The 22,885-nt window shown below is 44.1% G+C and overlaps 1 protein-coding gene across 1 annotated transcript; it reads left to right on the top strand.

Moving 5' to 3' along the window:
- Positions 1-6,793: 6,793 nt before the first annotated feature.
- Positions 6,794-20,507, top strand: ZC3H12D (zinc finger CCCH-type containing 12D). The gene is made up of 5 exons (XM_067542215.1): positions 6,794-7,104; positions 14,456-14,595; positions 15,798-16,032; positions 18,315-18,421; positions 19,411-20,507. The coding sequence occupies exons 1-5, from the start codon at positions 6,794-6,796 to the stop codon at positions 20,505-20,507; spliced, it is 1,890 nt and encodes a 629-aa protein (XP_067398316.1).
- The last annotated feature ends 2,378 nt before the right edge of the window (positions 20,508-22,885 follow it).

Here is a 22,885-nt window from a genome sequence, read left to right as displayed (position 1 = left end):
TTCTGGTGGGAGATACTGGCCCTTTTGCAACACATCATATTCCCAAATTCAAAAGCAATCAGCCTCAACAGGGGAATGTCTACTAGCGCAGGGTTGTTAGTCTGAGGTGCCTAAGTGCCGTGTTTTGATAAGGTTACCAAGGATAAACGGCCCCCCAAATTACGGGAGTGGTTTGAAGGGTGCTTTAAGGCACTAAGGCGGTTCGTATATATATCCCCTTTTAAGACAGAGTGTGGCTTGGAAAACGCTAAATTAGAAAAAGTTGGAAACTTCCTGGAAAAATTTGGCAAACCACTCAAATTCATAACCACTTAATAGTCTTTATTTAACAACTTACTAATACAACTACTTGAATCAAACTTTTCTCTTACTGATTTACTTTATATATAACTACAAACAAGAAAAATTGATTACAATAATCAGATTCTAAATACAAAACTTACTAATACAACACTGAAAACTGAAGCAATTTGTTTACCACAAATTTTGTTCCCTTATTCTATTACAAACTGTCAAGAAACGTATCAAACTAAAAAAAACAATTATAAAACACATACAAAAAGCAGTTATTCCAACAGTTACAATCACTCCTGGAATACAAGTAGAATTATTGCTAGTTTTACATTCACATTTACTACTCACCACATGTAGAGATGAACTCAGCTGCAGCAAAGATAACAGATGTTTCATGACCTGGTCTTTCTATTTAGAGCTCTAATTTTTTTCATCCAGGTGGGACCTCTATCGTATCCGCACCTAGGGTATTTTCCTTCAGACAGAACCTCTATTGTATTCACACCTAGGGTATTTTCATCCAGGTGGAACCTCTATCGTATTCATGCCCAGGGTATTTTCATCCACAGAACAAGTCCCAGCGGGTTAGTTACCTAACTATTCGAAGGTAATGTAGGCGACGAGAGCTGGGGAGAGGCCAGAGAGCTGATCAGACCCTCTTGCAGGCACGATTCAGGTGTACCCCTGAGGGAGGCTCGGTGGTCCTCACGACAAGGCTCTCTAATTTTGTCTTTGTCTGACAGCCCTTTTACCTCCACTCCAGCCTACACGTCCGCCAGACCAATGATGGGTATTCCTACGTCACTTTGTCGGTCCCGCCTTGGGAAGTTCCCAGGCCAGAAGTTTATCCTTGACCAGGTATAACTCACCAAATAAAAGTTAAAGCAACTGCTAACTTCCAAATTTGGGCCTAGGAACTGCTGTGCTCACAAGTTACCCCTATTTCAAGTTCAACTGGTTACTTTTGGTCAGGGTTTTTGCTGCCTCTGAGCTCCTCTCCCACGGGGCTTACAACTTGTACCTCTTTATCCATTCTCGAGGCCAACAACTTCTCATCTCCTACAAAAAAATAACTAGGAACAATTATAAGAACAGATGGTTACAAAACCTTGAAATATAATGAACAAGCTTCAGTGAACTTTCCCATTCATCACATACAAATCAATTACTTGTTCCGTTCTCAACATGGACTTGGGGCGCACACACGCACAAGGCAGTGATTTTAACCCATTACGACAGTCTCCAGTGCTGACCTAGCATTACCACAACGCCCTCTGGCTGCATTGATTTCTCGGATGACCACCAGCGTACCTTGGCAATCAAGATGCAATCAATTTCAGCATTGAAAGAAGTAGATGAGTGTGTCACTATGAGAAAGTACCAGCAAAGAAAGGAAATGTCTGTAACTCCGCAATGCTGGGCTCAGAATGTTTTTCTACATTACTATAGAAAAGGAATTGTTGGGTGGGTAGCTGATGTAAGGTGGGAGGAGCTAAACTAGGAACACTCAAAATGATATGTTTTCTTCATTTTAGTACTAATGCAAGATGAGCACAGAATTAGACCTAGTCTGCACTAAGAAGTTAAGTGGTTTACCTGCGAAAAATTTCACAACTTGCATGACATAAGTAAGCTGACCTAAGCCCTGGTGCAGATAACTCTAGGTCAGTGTCTGCACAGCTGCTGCTCTTCTAGTATAGCCTTAGTCTCCTCCCTGCCCCCTGCTATCTGACTTAGCGTATAGTTTTTGTTCCAAGAAATGCAATGATTTAGGTAAATGCGCTAAGGTTCATTGTTACTGCTGAAGTACTGGGGAGGGCCAGGGCAGTAGCAACACTCTCACGTTCTTTGTTAGCATGAATGTGAAACCAGGATGATGTCATCATGAGTTATAACTAGTGGTACAGTCTGGGTTTCTTTTTTAGTCATTGTTGCGCTTCTCACAGGTGGTCTTGTCATGGGACACTAGATGGTGTTTTGCAAGTTTAGAATTATGAAAGCAATGAAAAAAAATCCCTTTCCCCTGTTGTGATGGGGTGTACAAGGCACTGAGCGTGCAGCAGCAGCAGTGCACAGTAAGATAGGCTCTTTTTTTAGCCCCAGGTACTGTTTCGCTATTACGTCTTCATAGTAACAAATTAATCATGCTTCTAAAAAAGAAAAAAAATCTGTAGTCACTGAAATGCGGTCTGTGGGTTTTTCCATACCAGTAAGGCTAGGGTCTGTTGTTGACTATATTATGGCTGTGCCAAAAAGGGCCCTAGCAGGTTTGGGGGTCCTGTACCTATGAAGAGTAGAAAGACAGCTGGGGCCCTGGCAAGCCCCACAGTCAAGAAACTGAAACAAGTGGGCGTAATAAACATTAGGAGCGCATTAAGTAGGGCACATACAGGGTAGCGGAACATGGCTATACACACAACTTCAGGGGCTGAGTCAAAGTTGTTTTTCTTTTAATAAGTATCCATGCTGGCCCTAAAGTACAGGCCTCTGCTGAGACATCATTCTGTGACAATGACATAGCAGGCTTCCTTTTTGATTGTGTTTCATCCCCTCACTTTGTGGCCTGGCTCTGTTCTCCAGGAAGAGCCATCTGCAGCAATTTGTCCCAGAGAGTCAAGTCATCTTAAGTGCTGAAACCCCCACAGCTACCAAACATTCCAGAAGATTTCGCCCCGGGCTAGGTCCCTCTCAGTGACGTTTCAGGCACTTTGGTTTGGTTATGGCAAAGTTAGGAGGGAGATGAAAGAACTCCAGCATTATAGTGGGACGGCAGGGCCCATCATTGCAATGGAGAGGGTAGTGTGTCTATCTGACTTAGTTCAGGAATCCTTTCATGAAGAGCGTTGGGTTTATTGGTGCTGGCCTAGTAAATTTCCTTTTTGTTGGCTATTTCCTTATAGTCCTATGATTACACTCCAGCCTTGACTCAAGGGCTTGCAGGGTTTGGGTCATTAGGATCTGAAACAGTGACTCTTGTTATTTAGGAAGCAGTGGGATAGACAAATCATTCATTACTTTCCCCCCTCTATTGCCCATGTCATTGTGATGAAATGCACTCCATGGCAAACATGCACTTTGTCTGAGAATTTTCTCTTTCTCACTAGTTGTGTGCTGTTTGTGACAAATGGCTAAACTTTGCATAGGTGACTCATAAGCTGCTGTTTCAAACCTTTAGTTTCCTCTTCCTTTTCTTTGCAAAAGGAAAATCTAAGGCCTTTTGTAATTAAATGATACTAGCCAAACCAATAGAGGAAGTAAAACGCTTAAAGGGGCGTGGCCTGCTTGCTGCTTGTTTTCGTGTTCAGTTGACATCAGAGGTATAACAAGCCTTTAAATACAGAGGCTGACTTCCTTGTGGAGATCAGTATTGTTCAAACTCCACCTTGGTGCATTATCAGTAGGACAAGGCAGACGTGACTAATATTGGACAGGTTACAGAGCTCGCTGTGAGTACAAACCTTTTGCTTTTATTCATTTCAGCAAATGCAGAGGGTGCAGAGAGTGGTAGAAGAAAAGTTGAGTTTTCACCCACATGATCCTTCAGCACAACCAAATGCTTTAGCCTCCCTCCAGACATTCTGTGAGTCTGTTTCTCTCTGGCTAGGTATTTTTAGCTTCATAGACTATTTCTTAGAATTTCTTGCAGCAAAAATGTTCAGAGGTAAGAGTCAAATTAGTGGTAGCTGGTATATTTCAAGAGCTGTAGAGCTACTTTGTAAGCTGCAGCTGAAGAGCAGATAGTTGGGGAAGGAGGGATGTGCTAAAGTAGCATAAAGCTGTCTATGCACTCCTGGCATTGCAGCATGCAAGTTAGCATACACTGACAGTTGCTGTAGTTTAATGCCAGCTATTAACAACCCTAAGGGTCCAAAACTGTAGCTTGGACTTTGTGCAGTATAGGAGCAGCCCAGCAATGGCCCCCTTCTTGTGGCTGCCAGCAAGATGAACAGAGGCATGGCTGGGAGCCTCTGTGCTGGCTCGATGGCCCCAAAATTGTCCCTTTGTAACAGTGTGATTCCCCCAGTTATTCTGGCTCTATAGCTTTAATCTGTCAGCCATGTGGTTTAAGACAGCTGCACCTCAATAGAGGATCTGGCCCACCCCACAGGTGAGGCAATATCTTTTATTGGCTCACCTTCTGGTGGTGAGAGAGAGACAAGCTTTCGAGCTCCACAGAGCCCCACTCACTCCTCTGGCACAGTAAATTGTGGTAGCTCATTGGCGTCAGTGGAACTACCCTCTTTACACAAGCTGAGGATCGGGCCCATTGTCTATTTTAAGTCTCTACCTATTGACTATACCCAGTCACCCCATAACCCACGCATTACTCATCAGCCAATAGAGGTGTTGAAGCAGAAGTGAGTCAGGAGGGGAGAGTGAAGGAGAAGCCACACAGGTCAGTTCAGAGAGAACATCGAATGTGAATTACCTTGGAAATGTATTTTTAATTATTTCACCTGTACTGTGCCCCTTAGCCCATCCACTTCTGCTCCTGCTACTCATTTAAAAGTGGGGGGAGAAGAATCCATTCAATTCACATGCTCCGCTTTCCCCCCTCAAAGGGTAATCATCTGGTAGGAGCTGGGGACTGAAACCAGGAATTCAGGATCTAAAAGCACAAGCCTCTACTCTGTTGCCTTAGCTGAAGGACCCAGGTTGCACAGCTCACAGGCCACTGGGCAGAGCCTAGAGCCACAGTGCATACATGCATGTGGTACTGATGGTCTCTGTCCAGGAAAGCTCAGCCCAATTTCCAGAGAGCCAGAGCAGCTCAAATCCCCATTCAGGCCACAACTTGTGTTGTGGGGCCCTGGATGGAGTGGCTGTTGTGGGGCTTGAACCCAGTACCTGTAGCTCTAAAAGCATGAGACTCCACTGCCTAGGATAAGGAGCCTGGTTCCTTAACTCAAAGCCTGCAGCAAACTCATGATCCTGGATCTGGGACTAGCCCCAGGTGAGGACACAGCAGCATTGTGAGAGTGTGGGGGTACACACATGCTCCTCAAAGGGCAATACTCTTTAATAATTATTTATAGTATCCTGGCTAGGCATGACCCCACTGTGCTAGGTGGTTTACAAACACAGAGCTGAATGATGATCGCTGCTTCAAAGAGCTTGCTCATTCGGTGTATGTGAAAAGTTAACTAGAAAATGGAGGTAGTTTCATTGAACTCAGCAAAGGACTTTAGTGAAAACACAGTACAGCAGGTAATTGTGCTACAGCTGTCTGCTGTAAAGGTCAGTCGTATACTGCACGTGTTTAATATTTGTCTCTAAAGATGGTATTACAAGTGACTGCTGAGTAATTGCAGCTCTGAGTTAACTAGCATCCACTTTTGTCCCCAGGAGAGAGCCTCCTATTGCAAAATTCCTAAGCTTCTCAGGCAGGAAACTTCTGCCTTCACTCCTGCAGAGCTCCTCTCAGAGCTTAGGTAAAATACCAGCAGCCAATCTACACTAGTGCTTCCATCACTGCTATTGGCCATGGAGCTGCAGTTGCAGGAGGCTTTAAGAAAAATGCCAGTGCAAGACCCGGTCAAAGTCAGTATAACATTCCTAGTGAAGTGCGGGGAAGGGTATGGTACCCTAGCTTAGCTTACTCTCAGGCACACTCAATGCTGCATCTGACCCTCTCTCCACCATGAATCCAATTGAAATTAAAACTGCTCAGAAAGGTTTAGACTCAAGCTGCTACATCTACAGTTTTGTAAAAGTAAACTGGTTTTGTTCAAGTACAAAAAACCTCGCTGAAAAAGAAGCTAGTACAGGGAAATTAACAGGGTAAGTCATGCATCAGCGGAACATCTGAGTGATTTCACCTGAACAGACTTTCACAAGAGCAGAATTTTTTGAGTGCTGAGAAGTTGTTTTCAAAGTTCCAAGTAACGCTGCAAAACAACACATTCCCTCGTTGCTGCTAGATGAAGTTTGCCATATTTGCTGAGTTGCTATGACATCTGAGATCAGTCCATTGAAATCAGAAAGATATTATCTGTGGCTCATTAACCACAGTGAGCAAATTGAAAATCCCCAGTTATGTTGTATTTTAAATGACTTCCTGTGAGATGACGTTGGAGAGCAAGTGTGTGTATGTCTCTATGTACCTATACACACACACACACATCTCATGTATATGGAGTAGTGTGACACCATCTTAAACCATGCCTCCAAGAAGCTGACAAAAAATCGATGCGCAGCAGAGGTGCTTTTCTAACAAGAGTAGAGCAGAAGAATGTTCAGTGTATCTGAGGAAACGTTAAGCCAATAAGACTGGCCTCTTGTACAGGTTTGTATGTGAGACAGCCATTCCTTGGCTACCACATTTAATTGTATTATTTAAAATCTTTTCCCTACCTAAAGCTGATGCCAGCTAAAAGCAGCTGTGAAAACAAAAGCCTTAAGTGAAAGGAACAGAGAAGCCTGCTGAGACTGGCCGTGGCAAGTTCACATCTTGCAGACTGGTAACAGCCCAGTCCCTGAGGGAATTCTTGCCACAGAGATGGAAGCGCACCTGGGCAAGATGGAGTTTTTCTGCAAGCTGGGGTATGGCAAACAGGACATCTGCAAAGTGCTGGAGAATCTGGGCCAAGGGGCCCTGGAGGATGATGTGCTGAAAGAGTTGCTTCGGGTAGGTAGCAGGCCTGCAGTTCAGGAGAGGCAGGCCCAGTATCCTCCCCCAAAACTTGTCCCCCGTGGATCATGTAGCACTCAGGCATGTAGCACTCTGCCCAAACGGCCTGAAGAGGAGGCAAGCAATTCTTCCAGTCACTTGAGACCTATCGTGATCGATGGCAGCAACGTTGCAATGAGGTACGTGCCCTTCCACTTTGTTTCCTAAAAGGGAACTCCCTTTCTCAGTAACTTGGCATTTTAATCCAGCCTGAAGTTGTGCTCTCCTTTATGTGCGCAGCACACAAGATGGCTGGTGGATGATATCTCATATATATCTGTTTATGGGGCTGGAGCTTATGTCATGGATTTGCTCTCCCTCGGTTTCCTTCATCACTGATTTTTAAAACAATGATCACCATTTCAAAACTAACTCCTTAGCTCTACTGTCTGTAGCAGTATGTTTCACCAGTCCGCTCTTCACTTGTAGTTCATGCTACCTCTCCTCCTAAGTACCCAGGAGATCTAGATCAATATGCTGAGGCATTGGCAGAGCAAGCTAGATGACCAGATAATGTAATCAAAGTGTTTACTGTAATACTGTACTTTTTTTTTAAAATCTGACTCATTTGTATAAATCTAGATAAGCAGTAGCACAGTATTTCAGCTGATTGGCTCTTGTACTAGTTAAGTAGATCACATGATTGGTTCCTGTACTGTTTTTGGTATTTTGTAAATCAAGTGACCATGTCTCCGGAAAGAGAGTGAACAGTCCACCTGACCTGAGAAACAGAGAGCAGTTAAAATGGGAAAATTTGGATTTTGGTTTTGCAAACAACCCAAAACATCCCTGGCTTGTGTGTGTTGGTTTGGATTCATGGTTATAGGAATATGGATTATATTACATTTTCCAAGTGTTTATCAACTCAGTTGTGACCTTCATACTGAAATAATCTCCTTTCTCCCTTTAAATAGTTCTTGCTCTACTTCTAGGATGAGAAATAGAATTTTTAAAAATATCCAAACTCCAGCATTACTGTAGCAAAAATACATATGAGCACACACAAGACCACACTCACCATTGCAAAAATACATGAGAGCACACAACAAGTAGCACCAACACTGCATTATACATGCGTGTAAAGTCTGTGATGGAAATTCCAGAGGTTGAGAGTTAGTTCTGGATAAACATTCAAATGTTTCCATGTTACCTGAATGATCTTAACCTTCAAGGCCATCAAGCCCGACAGGAAACACATTCTATACACACACTGTGACTGTCAGTCATTCCTATCCCACCAATTCTCATTTTCCTGCTTGATGACATCTTTTTGGAGGCTCCTTCGCATGCTATACTTTCTTGCATTTGGGGGTGGGAGACAGACAAAAAAGATTCCTCGTTCAGCTTCTTCAGTGTGTGTGGGGGAAGTTCCCCAAACAGGAGCCTGACCCTTGGGGAGGAAGAGGAAGAAGGGAGAAAATCCATCCAGGGAGTTTGACCCTTGGGGAAGGACAGAGAAAACCCTGCCAGGTAACTTCTTCCTCTGAATGGAGGGAGACGCTCCAAACAAAGATTTATCCTCCAGGCAGAATGGTGGGAGCAACCATCTCCCAGAGGCAGGAAGAAGGCTGAGTATAAGCGTGAGAGACGCATCCCCAAGAATGTCATTTCACATTGAACAAGGAGAAATGGCAGGAGCTGTTTTCCTTTGGGGAAAGCCTCTCGGTATTGCAGATAGTCCAATCTGAACTTCGGCCACAAGGCTGGAGTTCAGCTTTGTGGCCTGTGAAATGGAATGGGTGCCATAGGTTCTCACCATCTTCTCATTCTAGTGCAGGAGAGAATCTGTATTTCAGGATTGCCCCAGACTGAGGCAGAATGACTGCTCCTGTCAACACAGGAAAAAGATATGCAGGACTCCCTACTGTAAGAACTTTGGGTACAAGGGGAGAGAGAAGATGCAGGAGGGTCATAACACGTGGAAGACACCGGCAAAAAGTTGCATTTTGGAAACATGATTGCCCACATGGAGAAGAGCACCCTGATCATTTCTGTTTCTGCTTTGGGATTAACATCTGCTGAGTATTTCATAGCCAGTATTGGAGAGTCACTATGGGGTGCATTTTTTTAAAGACTTATGCAAAACAAAAGAGATGCTTTATTCCTCCACCCCAAAGTTTTCCCTGGAATTGCTTAAACCTTTTGTAAAAGGGATGTGAGCCTCCTCAGGGAAGCAAGCCTCATTGTATAAGTTGTTGAAGGCTCTTCAAGCTGACACAGGTACAACACGATCCAATGGCTGGAAGTTGAAGCTAGACAAATTCACACTAGAAATAAGATGCAAATTTTCAACACCGAGAGTAATTAACCATTGGAACAATTTTCCATGGGTTGTGGTGAATTCTCCATCATTAGCAATTTTTAAATCAAGATTGGATGTGTTTCTAAAAGACGTGCTGTAGTTCAAAGGGGATTTAATTCAGGGACGTTTGGCCTGTGTCATGCAGGTCAGTCAGTCTAGACTATCCCAGTTGCCCTTTTGGCCTTAAAATTTATGAAAATGAATTGGACCACTGACTGGCCCTAGAGGGTGCTTGTAGCTCAAACACTCCCAGTGACCCTGGGGAAAAGGGGCCTTGACATCCTAGCATATTAGTAACAAACTCATCTGGCACATGGTACAGAAAGATTGTGGATAGGGCACTATACTGCACTGTAATCATCTCATCCCTATATATGGTGGGGAAAAGAACATCTCTTGTCTCCCAAACCTGACCAGCAGGGTTGAAAAACAGTTTGCATTCACATCTCTAATACAGTTACAAACTGTGTTAACCATGAGCTAGACTGCCAGGGGAGAAGATATTGACAGCAGAGCTTCTGATAGCAGGGCTGCTTTTAAAAAAAAAAAGTCCCTGTCCACTTGAAAAAGGAATTGCCAGAATCCTACCAGCTGCAAGCCGACTGGAATGAAAAAATGGTTATCTAGGTTGGTACTTGCAGGTATTTCTAGCAATATTCAAGCTGTCATGTGGATGGAGGCATTCTGGGCTGCACAGTCCTGACTTTGGACTCCCTCTTATTTTACTTTGTTTCACTCTAACAACAACACTGCTTATCCAATACTAATCCTTAGAGCTTTTCATCCACAGAGCCTCAAGCACTTTACAAAGGTGGCTAAATATTACTACAGACAGGAAAAGTGGGGCACAGAAGTTGTCGTACTGTGCGTCTGAGGCAGAGCTGGAAGTAGAACAAACAAATGCACACCTCCCCATCCCCAATCTGGTGGAGGCTACCGCTTGCTAATGAAATCGCTGCTTGTGGAGACAAGCTAACTTTTCATCAGCATAGTTAAATCTGCCACAAACACCACAACTCCAGGTGCATGTCACTGGGGAAACCCCAGCAGACTTCCTGTGACTTAATAGTGGCTGTCCTTTGCCAACACTGTATTTTTCCAGGACACTTCCATCTGTTGTGTTCCTTGTTAACCTTCAACTAATTTTGATTGTGTACAGTTGTCTCTGATGGTTTTGCATTGAAAGTCTTGGGATGGAGCAAGGCTAGACAATTGAGACTTGCATAGGGATGGTGACAACTCCCTTCTGCTCCAGTGGGCCATTGCTGAGAGCCACGTGACCCCTAGTGACTAACTTTTACTCCACATCCCTCAAGACTGTTTTCAGTGTGGTTACTTATTCCTTAAATAGTACATGTCCAAACAGCATGCAGTAAATCTCAACAAGATATGAGCTTCCTGTAGATACCTTTTACACATTACCCCTTTTGGCTAAATACCTTGCAGGACAGAGGTTTGGCACAGTGTGTTTGGCAGGGCTGAGACAAGCGTTTTTTGCACAGAACAGAGGCCACTTTGCCAAGGGGTCTGTGTGTCTCAGACTACTCCCAAGTCATTTAGGCATCTTTGAAAATGTCACTTGTGCCTTTATAGAGATCTAATTGTCACGCTGTCTAGAGTGGCTCATGAGTCCAAGTGCCAACCTCAGGGCAGACTGTCCAAGAACAGGGCACAGCCCTCAAACTGGTTGTATGACCTGTAATTAGATTTCACCAACCACGTGTGATTTCCACAAGCACTAGAACAGCCTTAACATGGAATCACAGACAGTCCCTGGGGACTCCAGTCTATTTTGCCACCCTGGGCAAGACAGTCTGTGTGATACAGGGTCCCTTACACCAAAAATCACAACAGGTTATTGAAGTTACTCCCACTCCCAGAAGACCAATCACTTACCCCAGGTCAATTGTACTCTAGATCTATCACCAAAGACAGTGTTTGCAGTCAACCCTGTAATAAATTAACAAGATTTATTAAGTAGGAGAACAAAAATATTTATTTACAAGGTTCACACACACACCTCAGCTGGGGGCCTTTTGCTTATGCTGAGTGATTCTTGCCCCCTTAGGCTCTGTCTACACTGACAGTGGCAAAGTCTGCGCCGTCAGATCGACTTATCTGGATCGACTGAGCGGTCAGTGAAGACCCGCTCAGTCGCTCCAGAAGACGATGTACTAAAACCACCTCCTCAAGTGGCGTAGCGTTGCGTCGACAGGAACGCAGTTCCTGCAGTGAAGACAGAGCGCAGAAGAGAAGCACAGAAGTCGACGGGAATTACACAAGTTCTTTGCGTACTTTGCTTAACTCCCGTCGACTGCCGCCAAATCGCTGAGGTAAGTGTAGACCAAGCCTTAGAGTCCAACCAGCAAAAAGAACCCAGTTTCTCCTTGTCAGGAATTTCACCCCCTTCTCCCCAGAGCCCAGGCTGATGTGATGAGTTCATGCACAGGACTCCTCTTCCTGGAGGGGGGTGAGAACTGTAATTAACAAAGACTTTGTTCTTTTGATGTCTCATAATTGGTGTTTTGGTTTCAAAAGCCACCTCCTTGGGCATGACCTAACATCTTCTCTAGGAAGCCAACCAGCATTTGCATTAGAACAGGCTCCTTTCCTGTTGGATGAGCTACACAGTTACAGAGGTTTAAACACTTGCTATTGCTTTATAACAGGGGCTCTAGATAAGTGAGATTGATACCTGCAGCATCCTACAAGCTATTCGTAAAGTCTAAACACCAAACTCACTCCTACAACTCTAGTATCTATCAACACTAACATACAGGCAAGCTAAATGGGGTGCCAGCTATGCATTTGTTAGTGTTCAGTGCGGCCTGAGGCCTTGGCATGACCTGGCACCTGGCCTGCCAGCGTCACAATGATATACCCAGAATTAAGGATATACAGTAATTTTGTGATCAGCGATCATCAGGCTATAAGTAAAGATACTGAAATGGAGGAAATGTCGGGCTTCACTGGACACAACTGTGTTTAAATTAAAATTAAACAATTATGTAAAACACCTTTATTTGAAACTTGGTACAGTGTCTACAATTATAATCCTATACAGGCCAAATGCCTTCCTTAGGTTGCTGTGTGACCGTGGATTTTGCCACTTAGTGTCTCTAACCCTGTTTTTCCATAGCTAAAATGGCAGTACTGATAACTGTAAAAGGTGAGACATATAAGCATATGGGGTGGCATTTGTTCTCCTGGCCTCTGTCATATAAGACGAGGCAAGGTTACACACTTGTTAAATGGCAGAAGTTAGAGGTCAATGGCTATAAGCATGACCTATTTAATAGTTAAATAATGTTTGCAACATACTAAGAAGAAGGAACTACTTCAGACAGGCTAAGCCGAACAAGCCATAAGGACATTTACCCATGAACTGTATCAATAATTAGAGTAAACAGCAGCACTGAGAAATAAATGCGTACATCATCCTGCTTTGTTAAGGTGATCTGTTTTGTTTTTTTTGGCCAAATCCCTAGGGTCAGATTCTCTTTGCAGCCGCACTGGAGTAACTCCAGCGTGACTTTGTTTAAAAAAAAAATCAGTGGAGTTACAGGGTCATAACACTGGTATAATGAATAGGGAAATAGGCTCCTAGTTCACTGAACTTTGTTTATAACTCCTGGTAGTAGAGGCATGTACCCAGCCATTTAAAGCCAGCTAGATGGCGCCCCTAAATTCCATTTTATCATTTTGGGCTAATTAATTATTTCACTACTGCAATTATGATTAGGTCTACAATGACACTTTCATTTTGGATGATAAATGCACTCTTATCTCCATTAAAGTAATTATATAAAGGTTCTAACCTCTCTATTCTCTCTTTGTAGATGTAGAGATATAACAACACACTAATAATTAGTGTGGGCATTCTGCAAGGTTGAAAGCAGTAGTGATTGTGGAGATATTATCTAGAGAGTTCAAAGTACACAAGTGAAGCTTCTGTAGCTAGTGGGGGGGGAGGAGGTGTGGCTATGTTTTGCTATTTCAGGACCATGGCGTAGGGTTCAATCTCTGTGTGATGAGTACTATATATGAAACCAATACATTTATTTCCTTTTGCAGAGATGGTTACGCACAAGGAAATTATCTTCCTCAATGTACTGTTTGTAGCCAGATTTAGACACGACATAATGACAGGCAATAGGAACTTTATAGGTTAGGGAAAAGAAACTGAACAAGACCATATCCTTTTATGGGCTTTCTCAGGCATTATTTCCCTATGCCATTCTGGTTTATGCTGCATTTTAGTCATCCTGAGTTCCGTAACTGGGTTTGCTACAAACCAGGAGTGTGCAGAAGGTGGGGGTCAAGCAAGGGCATGGTCCCTTTCAATAACCAGTGGGGGGCGGAGGGGTAGCTCTCCTCTGGTCCTCAGTGGGGTACAGTGCCCCTCCAAAAGCGCTGGAATTTAAATTCCTGCACATGCCCCTGACTCCTACACAGATCCTAGGTTTTCCCCTTTCCTTGGGCCTAGACAGGCAAAATCCAACAACCTGGTCAGATTAAGGTGGTCTAGGGCACAGCTCTCCTATTTCCCCATCTCCACATTGTGGTCCTGCCCCTCCCTCCTTGGATGTCATTGGCACCTAACACATGCAATCTGCTGGGATGGCTGCCAGCTTAACAGAGTGGCAAGAGATAGGACCTAAAAAGTTTTATTTCTGAGAGAGCATTGCCACTGTTTGTGTTTCATGCTTTGTGAGTTTCTGCATTCAGCTCCAACAGTGAGTGCTCCTGTTCAGGCCATCAGCCTAGGCAGTAAGAGGAATCCAGTGCAGCCCAAGATGGGGTCAAGTGAAGCCAATATTTACATCCCAAGTCCATCTCTGCACAGAGATTGAGGCAGTCACTGTGGGGGAGGGGGTGAGTGGAAGGATATCTGCCGAATTACTTCTGCCCTTGAAGTGTAGTGTGCAGGAGCATTTGTCCTTGAAAACATTCAAGTTGTGGTGCAAGTGAAAAGTCCCTTGTTCCATTGGGAGATGTATTTGAAGTTGTCCATCTGGAGCTCTCTACTTAATATGTAAAGGTTGCTTCCTTGGCTATCATTAAGAGGTGCCAGGACTCATGATGTGGTTTGTCTTTGTATTACTAAATTACCTTCAGAGAGCTGCCTGAACTCCTTCGAACGCCTTCCTGAATCTTAACATATTTCCCTCTCTCTTTTCTGGTTGCAGCCATGGGAACAAAGACGTGTTTTCATGCCGGGGAATTCAGCTGGCAGTGGACTGGTTCAGGGAGAGAGGCCACAAAGACATCAAGGTCTTTGTCCCATCATGGAGAAAGGAACCACCACGAGTTGATAGCCCCATTACAGGTAGACAGGGCATTCCAAGAATAATCTGAAATGTTACCAATTAACCTTAACTATAGCAGTGCTGTCTCTCTGTCATGTGATCTAAAGAGCAGCCATTGGGGACTTGAGGCATCTGATGCAATTCTTTCCTGGAGAGAAAGCAGCACAATGGAAGCAGACAGCAAGGACCATGTTTCAGGGTATTTCCGTGATGAATCCATGGCCATGTATATGCTGTTGCTGTCTGTATAGCGTCTCTGACAGAAATCAGAATCTTCTGCTTCAAAAGCACAGACCTCTGTCAGTTGAGCTAAAGGAGAATGTATCTCTGTTAGCTGTGAACTGCATTGTTTATTGTAGAGCTGTCAGCTATATTACTGGAGGGTGACATTCCTCTAGCAGAAGGTAGTTGTGACTGACACACAAACATCAGCCAAACCACAAACAATTTTCTGTTATTGCCTATATAGGCACTTACTGTGTGAAATACATAAAACATGTCAGCCGAAGCCTATGTCTGCGCTTGGGAGTGGGGTGGGAAGGGAAGAAATAATGCATGAAAATGAATCAGCAAGAACACTGACCTCACTATTGTGCTGCTACTTCTAGATAATAAATAAGACCCACTTGGAAGAGAAAAGAAATAAAATTGCTATTACAGGTGAAATTCTTGTGTGCAAATAGTTTTACAGAGTCAACAGCATAGATGACTGAAAATAAGCCACATAGCCCATTACAGGTGTTTTGTCATACAGTATCCATAGCCAGAGAGGCTTGTTAAATGGCGGTTTCTCTGGGAGTGGGGGGAGAAGCCCCTGACAGCTGGATCCTGGCTCCCAGCTGGGAGCAGACCCACAAAGCTGGACCCCAGCTTCTGCTGGGGAATGGGTGAGGGAGCAGCCGGGATCTCAGCAGGAAGTTGCTGAGACTGGTCTCTCAGCTTCCCACACTGCCCCTCTTAGGTCAGGGGCAGTGCTCCTGGTGAGGACACACTCTACTACCCCAAGGAGGTTAGTGCAGACATGCACCACCACGATAATTACTGCGGGGGTTGTAAGTCAACCTAACATAGGTTGACTTACAGTCCTTACCTTTCTAGTGTGGACAATGCCTAACTTTAGGCCCTTATTATTTTTAAGATGTTTTTAAATTCTTAAAGGACTCCAATACTTGCTTGATACCTGCTAATCACTAATTTTCCTCCCTCTTGTTTTTGTTTTCAGATCAGCACCTTCTTGACGAACTTGCAAAACAAACCATTCTTGTGTACACCCCCTCCCGCAAGGTGAAAGGCAGGAGGGTGGTCTGCTACGACGATCGCTATATAATTAAAGTGGCCCATGAAAAAGATGGTGTGATTGTTTCCAATGACAACTATCGGGATCTCCAGAGTGAGAATCCTGAGTGGAAGTGGTTCATCGAGCAGCGGCTACTCATGTACTCCTTTGTCAGTGACAAGTAGGGGACAATTGTCTTTATGCATTCATTACTTTGGTTTGCACACCTGAATGCTATGGACCAAATTCAACCCTGCCATAAGTGCAACTTTATTTGAGTCAAAGGGAGCAAATGTATTTTTAAGGGAGTCTGGGTTGGGGTTGTGTCTTTAGTTTCTTCTTCCCCAAGTCTGGTCTCAAAGGTCGTGTGTAGCTCCTTGAGAACTTACCTATACTAAGTTCACTAAAGATGATCTAGAACCCATGTTGCTCCTACCCCCTGCTAATGCAGAGAATGAGAGACATGTGATGGGGGAAGGCCTGGTGTCTCCATGTCACAGCACTATAACATTTATTTTGGACAGCACTACAATGAAATTGATGTCTGGCAACAGGGAGGAATTTGGCTGCTTGGCAGTATAGCTAATATCCCTGGTGCTTAAGGGAGAGTTAAACCTTCCCATCCCTCCTGAGAGTAATTCTTTCCCCTCCACTTGAAAATCCACTGTTACAGTAATCATCCTTCTAGCTGAAGAAAAGAGACGTCAGGATCTGCAATTAGATCTTGGTCTCCCGCACACCAAACCCCTTCACTATTCCCATTGGAGGAAGCTACTGCCAGACTCATATGGTATCTATGCAAAACTGGGTGGTGTATAGATCATTCCCAATTTTGTGTGTCTTTCTCTATCCCTGAAAAGGTTGTTACTCAGTCAACTGGGTCCAGACCTTTTATTTAGCTAGATAATATGCACTGAGAGCAAGTTTTCATTGACAGCCTAGCCAAGAAGCCTCTCAAGTGGGGTTTGCTCCATTGATTTTACCGTTGATAGATAAGAGGGAATGCTGGTAGTTCTCCAGCCACCCAAACTGCACTAAAATACTTGGCAGTGAATTTCATGTAATGGTGTATAATGTCCCTACTTGCCAACATAATGGGACTCAAAGTTCAGGTCTGTTATCTCTCTAACAAACCGATTACTTCCCTTGTTACTAATACGTCTCAGATATTTACATAACATTTTTCCTCATCTTCCTTTCCAGTTCTCTAGGCTGTCAGAATATTTTCACAAACTTGACTAAAAAAAAGTCCAGCTTTTTTTTGCCAAGCACATTTGTAGAATTTCACATTAAGATAGACTTTCTCATCTCTAGGAGACTCTCAAAGCCTCAGCCATAGTGTTTCAGCTGCTGGTTCTACTATATACAGAGATTGGGAATTATATGCCCCTACACCAATCACGTGATGCTTTCTCACTTAACCATGACCACTAACTCACTGCAAAGAGCAATGGCCAATCAGCATTTGTTGAGAGATCCGTGGGCTAGTGATTTGAACAAAGACTGAGGAGACTGGATCTCCTCAGTTCTAATCTACTCTCTGACTCTGACAAATTCAATGGCCTAAATCAGTCAGTTAGCTTCTCTCCCTCTGTTTCACCTCACAGGGGCTTTGTGAGGCTTAATTTGTTTATAGCTATATAAGTGCTAATTATTTTAGATATTGGCTCTTTCTGAAGCATCACATTCAAATGATAGGGCAGGGGAATTAGCATTCCAACTAGCCATGTTTCTAGAACTTATGTAACACAATATCATTGCATGCAGGGGCTCATAGGTAGATCTGGTCCTCAACAGAGGCCTAGGTCTTAAAAATCCATGTGTTCTTACATGGGGTGCATATGTGTTGCAAGGGAAGATGAAAAAGTAAGGGCAGAGTGATGAGCCATGAGCCCTCACTCTGATTTCACTGATGGATTTGAGTCTGCTAACTCCTACTATTTCAAAACATGTATACGCTGTAGATTTGTGGTGGCTAAACGCAGATCGTGCTGTGAACGTGGAGATGCACACTGGGACTAGGCACAGATAGGGAGTTTGGGCAGATACTAATGTGACATTTTCTGTTGTTTTAAAAGTATCATCCAGGGCCTGATACTGAAAAATTCAAAGCCGCTGACTGGCCAATGTAACGCCACGCCTTCCTCTCTGCAGTTTGAGATTCTAACACTGATACTAAAACCTGCGGAAGGGGAGGAGCTTTATACACTTGTAGTACTTTATCAGTAGGGCTAGTCAGCTAAAGAGCACTGCTTGTCTCCTGGAGAGTGTATGGTTGCAGCTCACAGGTCTAAGATGCAAGAGTGTTGTTTTCTTGGTGTATCCTTTTGGTTGGATTGTGTAGATGTTACAAGGCTTTTCTGTCATAACTGCACAATAAACAATTAAAAAAACATTAAAGATCCCAAAGTAGAATTGAAGTGAAATGCAGAAGTTCTCAAGGCGATTTCTGTTTGTTTTCAGGTTTATGCCTCCAGATGACCCGCTAGGCCGTCATGGACCTACGCTTCACAATTTCCTCAGCAAAAAGCCAGTGCTTCCTTTTACTAGATGGCAGTCCTGTCCGTATGGTAGGTTTTCTTTAACTCCACACAGTGCTGCCCCCCCGTTTTTCTTCTGGGGCTCCTTGGTGATTCACCCCTTGGCATAAGGAGAGCAGAGGTGTTACCACACACAGTCCCCCAGCAGAGCTCTTGTGGTCAGACAGTGACCACAAGAGCTGACAGGCTGGAGATGATGTGCCTCCTCCCCAGGCCACACAGCCATGATATTTGTAAAGCCAGCTGTGTTCTTTCCTTCCACGCCACTGCTTCAGAGACGATGGGCTCCTTGGGTCAGGCCCTGTCTCTATGAAAATGAAGGGCTAGCAGCTCCCACTCCTTCCTGTGAGACACAGAGCCCTCTGCGCCTGTTCTGTATCTGCCCTGACACAGGATGGCTGTGCACACCGTTAACATTATTAAAAATGGTCTGGTTTAGACTCATCTTCTGCTATCATTAATTGGCCAGGATAGGGTTTCTCCAAAGATGAGGCCCTCATGCCCTCTTCACAATGGCAAACGTTCCCTGATAGTAGAGTGGATTTAATAACGGAGTCCTCATTCCATGACTGTACTTACTGCCCATACATTCTGCAGCCAAGCCTGGAAATGGGACCCGAATCCTTTTCACTAGGTGAGACAAAAGGGACCTACCGCCAATCCCCGACATCGCAAGCAAGAGCTGTGAGGGCACTGCGCTTTGCTTATCTGATAGGTTGCCAACAGAATGATTTCTCTCCATGCTCTTGGTTCCATTACTGTTTACCTCCCTTCCCTGCCGTCTCCACCATGCCATGTGGTATGTCAGCCACTTTTAAATCAAGAGCTAAAAGGTAATGGCAAATTGCACTTCCCGACCTCCCTGCGGTGCTGAGGATAAATACATTAAAGACTGTGAGGTGCTCAAATACTAAGGTGCTAATAGGGCACCCCTCAGCGATGATAGATAAATTAGTATTTGTCTGATACTTTAATGTTCCACCCCTAGCTCTCAGCTCATACTTATTGTTTTCTTTCAGGCAAAAAATGCACGTATGGCAGCAAGTGCAAATTTTACCATCCAGAACGATTGTATCAAGCTCAGCTGTCAGTGGCTGACGAGCTCCGAGCCAAAACAATGACCTCATTTCGAAGCTTGGGGACAAAGGAGGAAAAGTTGACTACAACCAAAGGAGAGAAAGCAGCCCACGCTGCTTGCATAGAAAGGTGCCAGGAATCCAGTGGTGCTACCGGTGGCGGCAGCAGCAGCAGCTCCATTCCGAGCTTTGCAACTGATTGGCTCCATTCCACGCAACAGGAAAGGAGCTACACAGAGCATTCAGCTAGCGCCTGGGCAGACAGGCCCCTATGTAAACTGGAACCTGAACAAAGTGTATTGCAGCAAGATCTACAGAGAGATCAAAGGCTCATGGAAAAACAGCTCTCTGTGTTATCACTTGGGGACAAGATATATAGTGCACACAGGCCTGCAGACATCTCTGAAAGTGGGGATGCAATGGACAGTCCACATCAATGTTGTACTCTTAGACACAATCACTGTCACAATCTGTGTGTAACTCATCACAACCATAGTCGGGATTGCACTTGCTTACAACGATGTGATTTCCAAGAGGCAGCACTGCTGCCTTCTCATCTTTGTAGCCACCCAGGTCACTGTAGGTCTCAGCACCACTGCAGTGTGCAAATGTCAGCAGTGCAGAGTCAGAGAATCCCATACGTCATTGACAGATCTCAGTCCAAACAAGGTCCGAAGGCACAACAGCAAGTAATGCACTCTTTCAGGTCTCCTCTGACTGGCCCCTTTTCCTACAGCGAACATGAAGACGTACAATACCAAAAGCATTTGCACAATCAGCCTCCCATTCAGCCGTTCTTGTTAGAGCCCAGCAAGGGGCCTGACTCCTTCAGAAGGGTGGACAGTTACTCACCCATGTCTCACAGCGACTATCTCCAGAATCATGCTCCAGAGCCACTTGCTGGAGAGCGAGAGTGCATCCGCAGCGTGCTTTGCTCTGTCTTCCCATATGATGAAGTGGATCGCGTTATGTTCTTGTACCCTGATCTCGAGGATATGACTAGTTTAATTTTACTAATTCAAAGACACAGACAATTATGAAGCAGTGGAGACTCTTCTCACTTCAGGGCCTCTACAGGGGAAAAAAAACAAAAACAAAGACACAATTTGCCAGCTGGGGTCAGGGAGCAGGGGTTCAAGGTTGTTTCCAGCTCTGCCAGTGACTCACTGTGTAGCCTTGGGCAAGTCCATTAGACTCAAATGGTGACAGGCAGCCACTGGCCCCAACAGGCAATGATATGGTGTTACATCACCCATGGAGGGATTGTGCCTCAGAGAGCTATTTCTTCTCTGGAGCACAATCTTCACTGAGTTCCCTAGTGGGCAGGGGGTTGTGCCATCCTTAAGACCCCCCTGCTGTGGATGGCCCACTCTACTTCCTGTTGTGGGGCTGGGGCTCTTTCTCCCTCCCCACCTCCAGTGAGATGCCAGCCACTCCTGGAAGCGCGCCAGTAGAGCAGGCCCTGGGCTCACCGGCATACAGGTGTTGCAACTGTGACCAGTTTTTATATAGCCCACACAAGGAACGTGTACTCTTTGCAAACCTTCCACCCATCCACTGAAGGGTCAGTCACAATCGGGGCCTTTAACCCGCCTGTTCTTTGCTTGCCCATGGGGCTAACAGCATTTCCCCACCTCCCAGAGCCATCGTTGCGAGCTTTAGTGTATGCTTTGAAAGCACTTTAAGAGCCTTTAATCAAAGATGCTATTGCATTGCACGCAACATGACATGAGCAACAAATCCATGAATTCTTCCTATACAAAGCTTCACAAAAGTCCTAACCCTAACAGAGCAACTGAGTCAACAGAGCAGTCATTTGCCCCCTGCTCATGAGAACAATGTTCCTTTTCTTGATGGAAAGAGGGGCAATCTTCCTGTAAGGAGATTTTCATTTTTAAAGGATTCCCCTCAGATTTTTTATTTTTTTTTTTAAAAGAGAAGTGATGACAATCCATAGAAAGCCACAAAGCTTACCTCCCACCACCGTGGCTCCCTCTCAGGAGGACCAAACTTATCTCGGTCACACACAGCTGCTCTTATCTGACTTTCACTGCCTTTCAATTACTCTGTTGACATTACAAAGGTTGAATGGTTCTATTTCTATTGCAGAAATGCAGGAGACAGGCAGCATGTAGGCTTCCTGCACTGTCCTCATTTCTGCGTTCTGAGTTCAACTCTGGCAAATTCAGAACTTCAGCAGAGGATAAATCGTATGGTTTTTACTCACAGACGAGCTTATCCATTGAAATTAATGAGAGTTCTGCCCAAGTAAGGAATATATTACTGCAAGATTTGAGCCCTTCCTGTGGCCTCAGGATGCCATAGTCTATCCTGTGCACTCTGGAAAAGGAGACAGTTTCACCATATCAAAGACTGAGACACAGCAAATCGCTAGTCATGTTTTAAAATCTTGGCTTAAAAGTTTAGTTACTTCAGAAGGCTCATATATTCTCCATTAGCTTTGTACAAACCTCCCACTGTGGGAGGACCACTGCCATAGATCTAGTATATTGCTTTGTAGACATGGGTCACACACCACCATTACATTTTTAATATGGCCTTCTTTTCATTAGTCTGACATACCAGCTACTGTATAAGGTAACATTGGCTTTTCATCATTGCACTTCTGCTTTTATAGTTACAGCAATTAGGCCCAATCCTGTCTTCACTGAAGGGGGACAGGATTTAAACTCCCATTGGCTTCTGTGGGCGCAGGACTGGATCCATTATATACTCACAAGATAAAAAGTGGGTTTCTTTTAAAAACCTATTTTCTGAAGAAATATTAGCAGGGTTCCTACAGAGCATGGTAGAAACAGCTGATGATGATATATGTTCAGCACTTAAGTGCAGTTCAACTCCATTTAGTGAATTTATCTTTGATTTAAACCCTGAATTCATCTGAATTTGTTTCTTTCTGGACACATACAAGGAAGATAAGAGAAGCTATTTTTTTAATATGAAAAAACAGAAAAAAGTAATGGAGTAAAATTGACTTTTAATTACCCACTATGGTCCCATAATGAGATCATTGTACAGCTGATTTATGGATACAAAGTTTTAAACGGTTCCTTTGGGACATGTTTGATTTTGGTAAGCTGTAAAGCTGCTAATCTGTGCACTGTCATTTAATTCTTTAGGTTACAAAACCTAATGAAATCTTTATATTGGGGGCAGTTTTAGTAATGGTAATTAAAAAAAAACTATTTTCATTTTGTTTCATGTGGATTCAGCAAGCAACATGTTTATTAATTTGGATTAATTTATTATGCTGCCAAACTTTCACTGGGGCAGATTTCCCCAGGGTGGTTTTCTGCCAAGTCACGCTAACTCAGCTTAACTTTATAGTTTTGAAGGTGCCTGTGTGTACAACTGAAGCCTGCCTGATTGCACCACAAAGAACCAGGAAATAATTTAG

Source organism: Emydura macquarii, unplaced genomic scaffold (assembly GCF_026122565.2).
Source record: "Emydura macquarii macquarii isolate MOO-44397 ecotype Brisbane River unplaced genomic scaffold, CSIRO-AGI_Emac_v2 contig_705, whole genome shotgun sequence".
Classification (NCBI taxonomy): domain Eukaryota; kingdom Metazoa; phylum Chordata; order Testudines; family Chelidae; genus Emydura; species Emydura macquarii.
This window is presented reverse-complemented; position numbering and strand designations above follow the sequence as displayed.

Excerpts from the sequence above, each read along its gene's own strand:
- ZC3H12D (XM_067542215.1), top strand. The coding sequence starts at position 6,794 with ATGGAAGCGCACCTGGGCAAGATGGAGTTTTTCTGCAAGCTGGGGTAT. Across the intron at positions 7,105-14,455 it reads GGCAGCAACGTTGCAATGAG|CCATGGGAACAAAGACGTGT; the intron begins GTACGTGCCCTT and ends TTCTGGTTGCAG. Across the intron at positions 14,596-15,797 it reads AGTTGATAGCCCCATTACAG|ATCAGCACCTTCTTGACGAA; the intron begins GTAGACAGGGCA and ends TTTTGTTTTCAG.